Source organism: Rhinopithecus bieti, unplaced genomic scaffold, assembly GCF_001698545.2.
Source record: "Rhinopithecus bieti isolate Rb0 unplaced genomic scaffold, ASM169854v2 scaffold_2454, whole genome shotgun sequence".
In the NCBI taxonomy this organism is placed as follows: domain Eukaryota; kingdom Metazoa; phylum Chordata; class Mammalia; order Primates; family Cercopithecidae; genus Rhinopithecus; species Rhinopithecus bieti.
This window is the reverse complement of record NW_016803843.1, coordinates 868,535-881,803: the sequence shown is the minus strand read 5'-3', so window position 1 is coordinate 881,803 and position 13,269 is coordinate 868,535. Positions and strand designations below refer to the sequence as shown.

General features: G+C 41.1%; 1 protein-coding gene across 1 annotated transcript in view; it reads right to left on the bottom strand.

Annotated features, from left to right (window-relative positions):
* Positions 1-3,821: 3,821 nt before the first annotated feature.
* The window catches only part of MISO1 (mitochondrial inner membrane subdomain organizer 1), a 47,732-nt gene continuing 38,284 nt past the window's right edge, over positions 3,822-13,269 (bottom strand). Inside the window, 4 exon segments of the mRNA XM_017854982.1 lie at positions 3,822-4,365; positions 4,367-4,408; positions 4,410-4,594; positions 8,139-8,299. Coding sequence (XP_017710471.1) covers positions 4,200-4,365; positions 4,367-4,408; positions 4,410-4,594; positions 8,139-8,299 — 554 coding nt within the window. The 3' untranslated portion in view covers positions 3,822-4,199.

The window sequence follows — 13,269 nt, the reverse complement described above, 5'->3', positions numbered from 1 at the left end:
ACCTCAAAAAAAAAGAAAAAGTATGCCAAGTGTGGTGGCTCATGCCTGTAATCCCAGCACTTTGGGAGGCTGAGGTGGGTGGATCACGAGGTCAGGAGATCGAGACCATCCTGGCTAACACAGTGAAACCCCGTCTCTACTAAAGAATACAAAAAATTAGCGGGGCATAGTGGTGAGTGCCTATTGTCCCAGCTACTCAGGAGGCTGAGGCAGGAGAATGGCGTGAACCCAGGAGGCGGGGGTTGCAGTAATCCGAGATTGTGCCACTGCACTCCAATCTGGGCGACAGAGCAAGACTCCATCTCAAAAAAAAAAAAAAGAAAAAGTATGAATAGAAAATGAAAAACCCCAAAAAAGGAAACATAAATTAAGAAGAGACTGAAAAGAACCAAAAAATTCAATCCTTTAGAAACAAAGAACCAAATTCATTTGATAGAAAAATATTTTAAAAGCAAGGAAGTCTAGGTACCCAAAGTACCAAAAGAAAAGAAGGCCAAAAGGAAAACAGAGTGGCCATGGATTCTGTCTTTTTAAAGACAAGATAGTAGGGGAAAATCATAATATCTTTTCCTCACTCATTGCGAGATTCAGACTGACATCCCTCATAAAAGATTAACAAGAGAAGAACCTATAAAAATTTATTTAATATAAATTTTATATGACATAAGAGCCATCAGAAATGAAGACTCAAAAACCCAGGGAAAACTATGTATATTTATGGATGATCATACAGAGGACAAATGGGTATGACCTAATGGTATGAAACTCGGGGGAGCTGGCCGGGCACAGTAGCTCACAGCTGTAATCCCAGCACTTTGGGAGACAGAGGCAAGTGGATCACCTGAGATTAGGAGTTCGAGACCAGCCTGGCCAACATGGCAAAACCCTGTCTCTACTAAAAATACAAAAATCAGCCAGTTGTGGTGGCACATGCCTGTAATCCCAGTTATTTGGGAAGCTGAGGCAGGAGAATCGCTTGAACCCGGGAGGCAGAGGTTGCAGTAAACCAAGATCACGCCATTGCACTCCAGCCTGGGTGACAGAGCAATACCCCATCTCAAAAACAAAATTAAATAAACTTGGGGGAGTAAGGCCAATTTGATCAGATTTTTCTTGGCCTCTGGGGATAGAGAAGACTCGCTCTGATACAAGGGTCTTCTGACCTACTTTCAAGAGGGGCAGATCAGATAATTATTTTATGGCCTGCTTCAGGAAAGAAAGGTGGCAGAAGGTCAGAGAGTGACCTTCCTGCTTCTGCAGTGTTCTCAATTTCCTTCAACTTAAAATACTCAGTATGCCAAGGTGCCACATTTTGGGGTGTCATGTTCTGAGCCCCAACAAGACCAAAAGGTACTAAATCCTCTATGTAAGAAAGGCAAAGAGTATGGGCTTTTGGTCTGATATCCAGCCTAATAGGGACTTTTTACTTTTTCAGATGGCCCTGTTATAACCATCCCAGTGACAAAAGATCTAGCTTTTCTAAAATTACCCGGTTCAGCTTGTGCTTGGGTTATCCAACAAGCTGGTCTATTATATTGACCAGAGACAGGCTGAAAAAGTGAATGCAGGCCCAGAAAAAAGCTGCCAGTCAATGGAAATTCTCCACCCAAGAACCATATGATTTTCACATAAGTGTGAAAACTGCCACCGTCTAAGTGGAGAACAAGAATAGACAGCAACGGTGACTGCACATGAGAGGAGACCTCTTGATATGCATTTCTCATTGCTCATCTTGTCCATAAAATCAGGGTCAAGGGAAAGGTTAGATCAAGTCACAGGATGACCTACATCAGTCTCACTTTCATACGGCTTAACTGGAAAGATAGTTGTTTGCTGGCTGAGCTGGTAGAGGCCATCAGAACTAACTACAGTGATAACTATGATACGATCTGACATCACTAGAAGACAATGACTTAGGTCCAAATTCTGTAATTCACAATGTCAAGTCGGAAAAGAAAAAGACTCAAGAGCTTGCCACAAAACTAGTTTAAATATACTCCGTTAACTTCCCTGTAAATAAAAATAAAACATCCCCTTAAAACAAAAAGCTATTGAGGCATAGAAACCAGGAAATAAAAACTAGGATGTGACTTCCTATCGTATCCCAAAGAAAGGTTATGAAATAAAACACATTCACACATAAAATCTTTGGAATATTTGGGACCTCACTGAAAATGAATGTTTAATTTCTAAAGGTTGCAGAATCCATTTTCTTATGTTCCTTCTTAGGAGTCAGGGCCGGACGCAGTGGCTCACGCCTGTAATCCCAGCACTTTGGGAGGCTGAGGCGGGCAGATCACGAGGTCAAGAGATCGAGACCATCCTGGCCAACATGGCGAAACCCTATCTCTACTAAAAATATAAAAATTAGCTGGGCGTGGTGGCATGTGCCTGTAGTTCCAGCTACTTGGGAGGCTGAGGCAGGAGAATTGCTTGAACCTGGGAAGGCAGAGGTTGCAGTGAACCCTGCACTCCAGTCTGGCGACAGGGCAAGACTCCACCTCAAAAAAAAAAAGGAGTCAGGCAGCAGCAGCAGTATACTTCTCATTCTGTGCTATTAATTCTAACAGGAGTCAACTATCTGGACTAGATGATAAGTCTGACTTTTCTTGGTATCATAAACCATTTAAAAAAAACTTGTATACACTTTGTGGATGTGAGTGGATTACTGCTGGCCTGGTGAAAGAAACTTACACTGTCAAGATGATTTTATCAGCAAGTTTTTTAATTGCTATCTCAAATAACAAGAAATTGGGAAGCAGGGCAGTTCAAGCATTGGCTACTTCAAGGGCTCAACAATGTCAGGCATCTCAGTTTTTTCTATCCTCTGTGCTGCCATCCTCAGTACATTGTTTTTTTGTTTTGTTTTTGAAATGGAGTCTCACTCTGTCACCCAGGCAGGAGTGCAGTGGTGCGATCTGGGCTCACTGCAACCTCCACCTCCCAGGTTGAAGCGATTCTCCTGCCTCAGCCTCCCAAATACCTGGGATTACAGGTGTGAGCCACCACATCTGGCTAATTTTGTATTTTTAGTAGAGACAGGGGTCTCACCATATTAGCCAGGCTGGTCGTTGGTCTCGAACTCCTGACCTCAAGTGATCCACCCGCCTCAGCCTCCCAAAGTGCTGGGATTACAGGCTTGAGCCACCATGCCCAGCTAGCACATTGTTTTTGTCCTCTGGATTAGCCCCCTCATCTAACAACAGTTAGAAATTAGCCATTCTTTATTACAAGAAATGATCTAAGAGACCCTGCCCCCAAATTCACAAGCAATTAGAAAGCAGTTAGGAGAAAAAAGCTACTTTGCACATAAAGCATAAAGAATTCCTTTATTATAAATAGTGAAAGGTAATAAAACTGGAAAAATAAACATGTATCTTCTTTAAACAAAAATTCAGTATGGCAATACAAAAATTAGCCAGGCTTCGTGGTGAGCTCCTGTAATCCCAGGTACTTGGGTGGCTGAGGCAGAAGAATCACTTGAACCCAGGAGGCAGAGGTTGCAGTGAGCCAAGATCATGCCACTGCCCTGCAGCCTGGGTGACAAGAGCGAAACTCCGTATTAAAACAAAAAAAGCTGGGCTTGGTAGCTCAAGCCTGTAATCCCAGCACTTTGGGAGGCCGAGGTGGGCAGATCATCTGAGGTCGGGAGTTCGAGACCAGCCTAACCAACATGGAGAAACCCTGTCTCTACTAAAAATACAAAATTAGCTGGGCATGGTGGCGCATGCCTGTAATCCCAGCTACTCGGGAGGCTGAGGCAGGAGAATCGCTTGAACCCGGGAAACAGGAGGTTGCAGTGAGCCGAGATCACGCCATTGCACTCTGGCCTGGGCAACAAGAGCGAAACCTCGTCTCAAAACAAACAAACAAAAAATTCAATATGGCTGCCCCAAATAACTAAAAACAACATAGTGGTGAAGAGTTAAACTTTCTCTTCACACATTAGCGCTATATATATACATCATTCAGCCTGGTAACTTCTCATAAAGTGTTTCATCTTTCCTAAAATATTACATTAATTATAATTTGTTTAAATTAATTCTGACATTATAATAATCATCTCTTTTTAATATTTAAATACCATTAGACTAACATTTTGATCATTTGGCAAAACTTTCATTTTGAGTCAATGAAAAATGTCCATATATTTACATATTTTACTCTTTGGAGAAGGTTACCTCTAGATCTCGACTGTTTCACCCTTTTCTACGAAAGTGTATGCGACTTATAAGTTCTTTGAACTTCAGTATTAAGGAGTAGTTGTTCATGTTGTCTTTCCATATTTCATAAGTCCTTCTAAGTTTGTCATAATAACTTTCTTTTTTCAAGTTGAAATCTGATCCTGTTGTTTTAAAAAACTGTCCTTTTCCATATTCTCCAGGAACCTTTGAATTTTCCAAATAACTTTCTTTTCAGAGTCTTCCTTCCATATTCCTTCTCCTTTTTTTAAGGCTGTTAATTCAGCTTTAAGTAAGTTTCTGTGAACTGTCCAATAGATTTTAGAATCATATTTAAGCCCTTTAACAAGAACAGTTTTGCCAAGACCTCTTCTCAAAATTTCTTCATTCAGATTCACGCTGAAATATCCACCCTTGAATTTAAAAATAATACAAACCAATTATTTAAGATAATTGTTGTTAAACCCATCACATCTTATTTACCTTAAAAATCAGTCATTCAACAATTTTAGTCCACCAAAGAAAAGGCAAAAATGGTCCCCAAGGCTCCCCAAAACAGTTCTTGCTAAATCCAAGGATTTTTATTACTAGAAGAGACCCTTTCTCAAAATCAGTTAACTCTTTTATACCATGGAATTCTCCACAGCCTCACTGTTCTCCTCACCCGAAGAGGTGAGGAAGCAATAAAGTACGAAAATGTGTTTTGGTCTATCGGTGGTTCTATGGAGGGGAGGTGGGATGCACAAGATAGGCAGAGTGACAGTAGGACCAGCAAAAGAAACTAAGAGACGAAGAGAAACTAAACTGAAAGTAGTAGTCAAATGCAAAATGAACTGAATCATCACTGAACTGTTAAATGAGGTTCAGAATTCCACTGTTTTGGACAGCACTGGCAAGTAAATACACTTTTAAAAGACTTCCCTCAAAATTATTAACATAAAAATAGTTTTGGCCATTGAGTCTTCATCCTACAGGAAATTTCATTCATGGAATACCTCACCTGCTAATGAAAATGGATAAATAGGATTTTTTTCTTCATTAATTTACTGTATAAAGGAGATCCTGGTGGGGCGCAGTAGCTCATGCCTGTTAATCTCAACACTTTGGGAGGCCGAGGCGGGTGAATCACGAGGTCAGGAGTTCGAGACCAGCCTGGCCAACAAGGTGAAACCCTGCCTCTACTAAAAAAACACAAAAATTAGCCGGGTGTGGTGGCAGGCGCCTGTAATCCCAGCCCCTCAGGAGTCTGAGGCAGGAGAATTGCTTGAACGCGGGAGGCGGAGGTTGCAGTGAGCCGAGATCGCGCCACTGCACTCCAGCCTGGGTCACAGAACAAGGCTCCATCTCGGGAAAATAAATAAATAAATAAAAGGAGATCCTGCCTAGATATTTCTACAATCCTTGTGGGATTTTAATCTTAACAAAGTGTTAATAAAATTTTGTTCCTTCAAATTCAGAAATTTTTAGTACATGATAACGGTTATAAAGCAATTATATTTTTCTAAATCTTTCAAATCTTATAAGCTCATTCCCTTGAACCAAACTCAGAATAATTAAAATTCCACCTCACACATTAGCAAAATTCAAACAGGAGAAGTAAATCATCACTCTATGTGTATAGCGTAGTTTGGTCACCTAGGAAGCGAGATAAAATAAAGATGTGCTTATAAGATGAAACGTAGGCTCAGGAGCCAGGCAGAGTTGGGTTTAGATACAGGTTCTTCTTCTGGGTTACCCTGATCAAGACAATCAGTTTCCCCAAAAGTCTCACCTGAAAGTAGGAATAAAAACAACAACCCTGTAGAGTGGTTTTGAAGATAAGTGACATAAACTGAGCACCTTAGCTCAGTGTCTGGCACATGTTGACCCTCAAAATATACATCATTGCTATCTTTATCATCATAATTATCTCCTTTTTTGGTAATTATACTCTTTAATTTAAAAGCTAATATTTTTGTAGGCCTTTGGGATGTTTTATACAACTTTGTATTATTAATTTACTTTTTTTGTTTTTGTTTTTTTTGAAGTGGAGTCTCACTCTGTCACCCAGGCTGGAGTGCAGTGGCACAATCTCGGCTCACTGTAACCTCTGCCTCCAGGGTTCAAGCGATTCTTGCCTCAGCCTCCTGAGTAGCTGGGATTCCAGGCATCCAGCACCATGCCCAGCTAATTTTTGTATTTTTAGTAGTGACAGGGTTTCACCAAGTTGGCCAGGCTGGTCTCGAACTCCTCACCTCAAGTGAACTGCCGGCCTCGGCCTCCCAAAGTGCTGGGATTACAGGCATGAGTCACCATGCCCAGCCTTTATTAACTTACTTTTAAACTTACTTTTAAAATATAAGATACTTCAATTAATTAGTTTTAGATAATTCTTATTTTGAATGTACTGAATATCATCTGGACATGCAAAATTAATGAATTTCATTAAGCTTTCTAATTCAAAAGCTTTTAAGAATTAAAATGGTCAAAATTCTAATCATCTTATTTTATTTAAAAGAAGGGGTCTGTCTCTGTCGCCCAGGTTGAAGTATAGTGGCGCGATCATAGCTCACTGCAGTCTCGACTGCGTAGGCTGAAGCATTCCTCCCACCTCAGCCTCCTTAGTTGCTGGGATTACAGGCACAAGTGACTGTACCCAGCTCATAATAATAATTTTAAGAGCTGAATATCATAGAAGTGATCAAGGTATGAAAACCTATCTGATGGCCCACCAAAAAAATCTGGAGTAAGACACCAGGGATTCGGGACAGTGATTCAGCAACAAAGATGAAACTGTCATTTCCAGTTATACAATGGCTATGGCCAATTATAAAGGTAAGAAAACTCTGAGGCAACATGATAGATGACTCATCACTGATCAGAACTAGTACTTAAGAATGTTCAACTTTATGGTTCAAAGATTTATACACTTAGACCTATCAACAACATATTGGACCAGACTAAGCAAACCCTCAGAAAACACCCTGGCTGTTTGTAGTTTCCAGCTGACAAGCCTCACTCAACAAGTGGTTTATAGTAACAAGCATGATGTAATATACCCATAAACAAACATACAATGATACTCCCTAAATTAGCAATGCCCAGAGTCATTAATAATTTGAAGTTTATAGCCACGGTGGCTCATACCTGTAATGCCAGCACTTTGGGAGGCTGAAGCAGGCGGATCACCTGAGGTCAGGAGTTCGAGACTCGCCTGGCCAACATGGCGAAACTTCATTCTACTAAAAATACAAAAAATTAGCCAGGCATGGTGGTGTGCACCTCTAGTCCCAGCTACTCGGGAGGCTGAGGCAGCAGAATTGCTTAAACCTGGGAGGTAGAGGTTGCAGTGAACCAAGATCATGCCACTGCACTCCAGCCTGGGCAACAGAGTGAGACTCTGTTTCAAAAAATAATAATAATAAATAATAGGCCAGGCGCAGTGGCTCATGCCTGTAATCCCAGCACTTTGGGAGGCCGAAGTGGGTGGATCACAAGGTGAAGATATTAAGACCATCCTGGTCAGCATGGTGAAACCCCATCTCAACCAAAAATACAAAAATTAGCTGGGCATGGTGGCAGGCCCCTGTAGTCCCAACTACTCGGGAGGCTGAGGCAAGAGAATCACTTGAACCCAGGAGGTGGAGGTTACAGTGAGCCAAGATTGCGCCACTGCACTGCAGCCTGGCAACAGAGCGAGACTCTATCTAAAAATAAATAAATAATAATAATAGTAAATAATAATTTGAAGTTTTCTTAATTGTATTTTCTATAATAAACATATATTACATATATAACTAAAATAAAATTTGTATATAAGACACCTAGTTCTCTATGCATAATCACTATCAGTAGCAGTTTAAAAAACCAAAAAAAAAATCAGTCCCATTATATATCCAAAGTTCTAATTAAATAAGTGTTTACACATAAGTAATAAGAAGAATAAGATATTGCTAGTTGTTTCTTCACACTGCTTACCTTATTCACTAAAAGATAGCAAAAGAGTGTTGAATTCTCCTTTCCAAGAAGTTGGAACCATAGTAATTGGGAAGGTTTTAGCTCTTTTTGTAACCATGCTTTCCCAGTTTCAGTGAGTTCTACTCCAGCCAGCTTAACCAGCAAAGCACCACATGGCTCCTCTAAAAAGGTGAGGTAGAAAAGAGTTCAGCTTTAACAGCATGTTGTAAAAGCAAATTCCAGTCATTTGGCCTCCAAAACACAAACAATTATATTATGTTTATGTATAAATACCCAGTCTCTCTAAATGTAGACCCATTTATTTCTATAGTCAAGTTTTCTTTTAAAACAATACAAGTATACATAACAGAGTAATTTCAAAAACCCACTTCTTTTTTTTCTTTTTTGTTTTTTCTTTTTCTTTTTTTTTTTTTTTTTCTTGAAACAGGGTCTCACTCTGTCACCCAGGTTGGAGTAAGGTGGCGCAATCTTGGTTCACTGCAATCTCTGCCTCCCAGGTTCAAGTGATTCTCGTGCCTCAGCCTCCTGAGTAGCTGGGATTACAGGCATGCACCATCATGCCCGGCTGATTGTTGCATTTTTAGTATAGACAGGGTCTTGTTATGTTGGCCAAGCTGGTCTCAAACCCCTGGCTTCAAGTGATCCACCGACCTCAGCCTCCCAAAGTGCTGGGACTACAGGCATGAGCCACCGCACCCAGCCTTCAAAAATCCATTTCAGTAAGCTTCAGAACAGGAAGTGAGATTTAACTAATTTAACCTTCTTTTTTCAACCTCCCATGCTTATTTTTACCCATACACACATAAAGCTATAGACCTTCAGTTTAATAATATGGGCTATTACCACCAAAAGAACCATAGAAACTGCTTTTTCACTTAACTTATTGAAGATATTGTCCCTTCTCAACAAATATTGATCTACATCAACACTGTTATGTTTATACATTTTGCAAAACTGACTTCTAGATAGGATTTTATCAATTGATATTCTAAGAAGCATAATATGAAGAAGACCTATTTACCCAAACCCTTGGTAGAATTTTAACCAATGTAACTTTAATAACAAGATTTTACTTTAGAAAAAGTTTATAACTTTCCAAAAACAGATAACAGCTGACAAAAAAAAACTTGGTGTCTTAAAAAAAATTATACATTTAACATATATTAAGCTCTTACATAATGGTTGAAAATATAAAGTTAAATCCATCTATTCTCCAGGAAATAAGTAATACTTTAGTTCAAGAAGATATCCTAGAACACTGTTATAGTATTTGACAAAAAAAAAAAAAAAAATGTGTTTAGGATACAGGCTTCTTAAAACGTATCCTAGAATTTTAGTTTGAGAAGCATCAAAAGGTATAAGCAATTGCACTCCTGCACTCCAGCCTAGGCGACAGGGCAAGAACTTATCTCAAAATAAAGAAGGCCAGGTGCAGTGCCTCACGCCTGTAATCCCAGCCCTTTGGGAGGCCGAGGAGGGCGGATCACCTGAGGTCAGGAGTTCGAGATCAGTCTGGCCAACATGGTAAACCCCATCTCTACTAAAAATACAAAAATTAAGGCCAGGCGTGGTGGTTCACACCTGTAATCCCAGCACTTTGTGAGGCTGAGGCAGGTGGATCACCTGAGGTTAGGAATTCAAGACCAGCCTGACCAACATGGTGAAACCCCGTCTCTACTAAAAATACAAAATTAGCCAGGCATGGTGGCACAAGCCTGTAATTACAGCTACTTTGGAGGCTGAGGCAGGAGAATTGCTTGAACTTGGGAGGCAAAGTTTGCAGTGAGCCGAGATCATGCCATTGCACTCCAGCCTGGGCAACAAGAGCGAACCTCCCTCTCAAAAACAAACAAACAAACAAAAAAACACAAAAATTAGCTGGGCATGGTGGTGCATGCCTATAATCCCAGCTACTCAGGAGGCTGAGGCATGAGAATCACTTGAATCTAGGAGGCAGAGGCTGAAGTGAGCCAAGATTGCGCCACTGCACTCCAGCCTGGGCAATAGAGTGAGACCGTCTCAAAAAAAAAAAGAGAAGAAGAAGAAGAAAAAATAAGGTATTTGTAGAATGATCATACTTTTACAAAAACTTTGTGTTACAATAAGTAAATACACAAATTAGATTAAGGTAGTACATACAACAAAGATTAAATGATACCAAATCATTAGTACATAACGAGTTACAGAAAGCCTGAAAATTCTGAAGTCTCTCTCCAACCCTTTAATGTTGCCAACACCATCAATTCTCTTCCAGTAAGACATCCTGATAGCGGCAGGAGACAGTCAAATTCCCAGGCAGATGGGGCAGGTGCCCAGTGAAACCTGACCTTCAAACTAAAAACAGTTTAAAGCCTGAAAAACGAGCTACAAGTCTCATATAAATCCATGGACTGGATAGAGAACCTCTTTTCTTGTTTGGTGCTCTTTCCTGTGATTGATCTCCACCCTTCACCTATTTTACATATAGCTACCCTTCCCTAATGGTTTTTGCACTGCCATGCTCATCTTTTAGCGGTGCCCTTTTTTTAGCCTTTTTTGCATACTCACAAACCAATTAGCATGCACTCACCCATTCTGAGCCTAAAAAGCCCCAAACTCAGTCACACTTTGAGACTGCCTGTCTTCGGGCAGGGGACTACCTGACTTCAGGTGGTGGGGGTGGGGTTGCACAACTCAGGTACCCTCTCTGCTGACAGCTGTTTTGTTTACTCAACAAAACTTTGCCTTGCTCACCCACCAGCGGTCAGCTAACCTCATTCTTCTTGGATGTGGGACAAGAATCGTGACCCACCGAATGGCAAGTGCAAATGAGCACAGGCTCCAGACCAAGGTACAAGCCAAGTGCAGCCCACCGGGCCAGGTGGGCAGAATACCTCCTGTGGCAAGCCCAGGGCCAAGCAAGGTCCAGACAGGGGCATCACCAGCCGTGGAGGTCTCTGGCGAAGCAGAGCCAAAAAATCCTGTGTCAACCCCATAGTCTTTGAGAACAAAGTTTTTGGGACCGAAAACTTGAAGTGGATGGTCCATTAATCTAATAAAACACTATCAACCTAAGTATTAATATCCTAATTATTTACTTGACAAAGGTCATTGCATTCCTTTAAATTAGCAAATTCCCCATTGAGTATTTAAAATATAATGTGATCAATAAGAATTTAAAAATAAATCTTCCAGAAACAAATTACTTTTTTGAAAAGTGTTACTTTTATTTTTTATTTTTTTGAGATGCAGTTTCTTTGTCACCCAGGAGGGAGTGCAGTGGTGTAATCTTGGCTCACTACAACCTCTGTCTCAAGTGATTCTCCTGCCTCAGCTTCCTGAGTAGCTGGAATTACCAGCGCATGTCACCACACCCCCACCACCACCCCAGCTAATTTTGTATTTTTAGTAGAAAGGCAGTTTTACCATATTTGCCAGGCTGGTCTTAAACTCCTGACCTCAAGTTATCTGCCCACCTCGGCCTCCCAAAGTGCTGGGATTACAGGCGTGAACCACTGTGTGTGTGTGTATGTGTGTGTGTGTGTGTGTGTGTGTGTGTGTGTGGTGTGTGGAGACATGGTTTTGCTCTGCCACCCAGGCTGGAGTGCAGTGGCATGATCATGGCTCACTGTAGCCTCAACCTCCCAGGCTCAAGCAATCCTCCCATATCAGCCTCCCAAGTAACCAGGACAACAGGCACATGCCATCAGGCCCAGCTAATTTTTTTGTTTATTTGTTTGTTTTCTGAAATCAGCTCTCACTCTGTTACCCAGGCTGGAGTGCAGTGGCATGATCTTGACTCAGTGCAACCTCTGCTTCCTGGGTTCAAGCAATCTTCTCACCTCAGCCTCCCAACTATCTGGGACTACAGGCCTGCACCACCACACTCTGCTAATCTTTGTATTTTTTGTAGAGACAGGGTTTCACCATGTAGCCCAGGCTGGTCTCAAACTCCTGGACTCAAGCGATCCACCCGCTTCAGCCTCCCAAAGTGCTAGATTACAGGTATGAGCCATCGCTAATTTTTAAATTTTTTTTGTAGAGACAAGGTTTCACAATGTTGCCAGGGCTGGTCTCAAATTCTTGGGCTCAAGGGATCCTCCTGCTTCAGCCTCTCAAAGTGCTGGAAATACAGGCATAAGCCACCACCACCTGGTCTTTGATTTCTAATCTATGAATTTTTTTAGTTTTGTGTTACTGTGACATGAATCCCTCTACCTTCTCAGCCCTTCAATAAATCGTTTATACAAACATCAAAAATAAATAAGTAAATAAAGCCCAATTCATAATAGATGGGATGACACAGTAGGTGCTGGTTAGGAGGGGAGAACTTAGGCTCCAGTGGAGTAGGCCAAGAGTACTCTATCAAAAAGGTAGAACTTGGCCAGATGCAGTGGCTCAGCCTGTAATCTCAGCACTTTAGGAGGTAGAGGTGGGCCAGTGTCTTGAACCCAGAAGTTCAAGAAGGGCCTGGGCAACACAGCAAGATCCCATTTCTACAAAAAATAAACTTAAAACTTAGTGGACATGATGGTGCACTCCTGCAGTCCCAGCTGCTTAGGAGGCTGAGGTAAGAGAATTGCTTTGGCTTAAAAGGAGGAGGCTGCAGTGAGCCGTGATCGCACCACTGCACTCCAGCCTGGGGGACAGAGCAAGACCCAGTCTCAAAATCAATCAATAAATATAAGGTGGGACTTGGGTGTTTCAAATACACAGAGAAGCAGAAGGGAGTAGAGAGTGACTATGTCAAGTAAGGGAAGGATCATGATTATCTAGAAAAACTACAGACATAAGATGAAAACTGAAGCAAACCCCAACTAGGGAGTCTGTTATATTTCTGCCTCATGAGATGGGTGGGAAACTTTGTGGCTAAATATTTTAAGGTTTTAGAGAGATAGGACATAATACAAAACTGATTTTTTAAAATAACTCTAGATCTATAAAATACTATAAGTGGATTCATGACAATGTACAACTTCATGAGACACACGAAATTGTATGACAGCAGAATCATCTACACCTATGTCAAAAACATTTTTTTTTTTTTACCGTCAGGGATAAGAGAAGCTTTGAATAATTTCCTCACTAGACTGCAGGTTTTATGACTACTGTAAGTGTGTGCCCATTTTCTTTGCCGCTGTACTGAGACTGT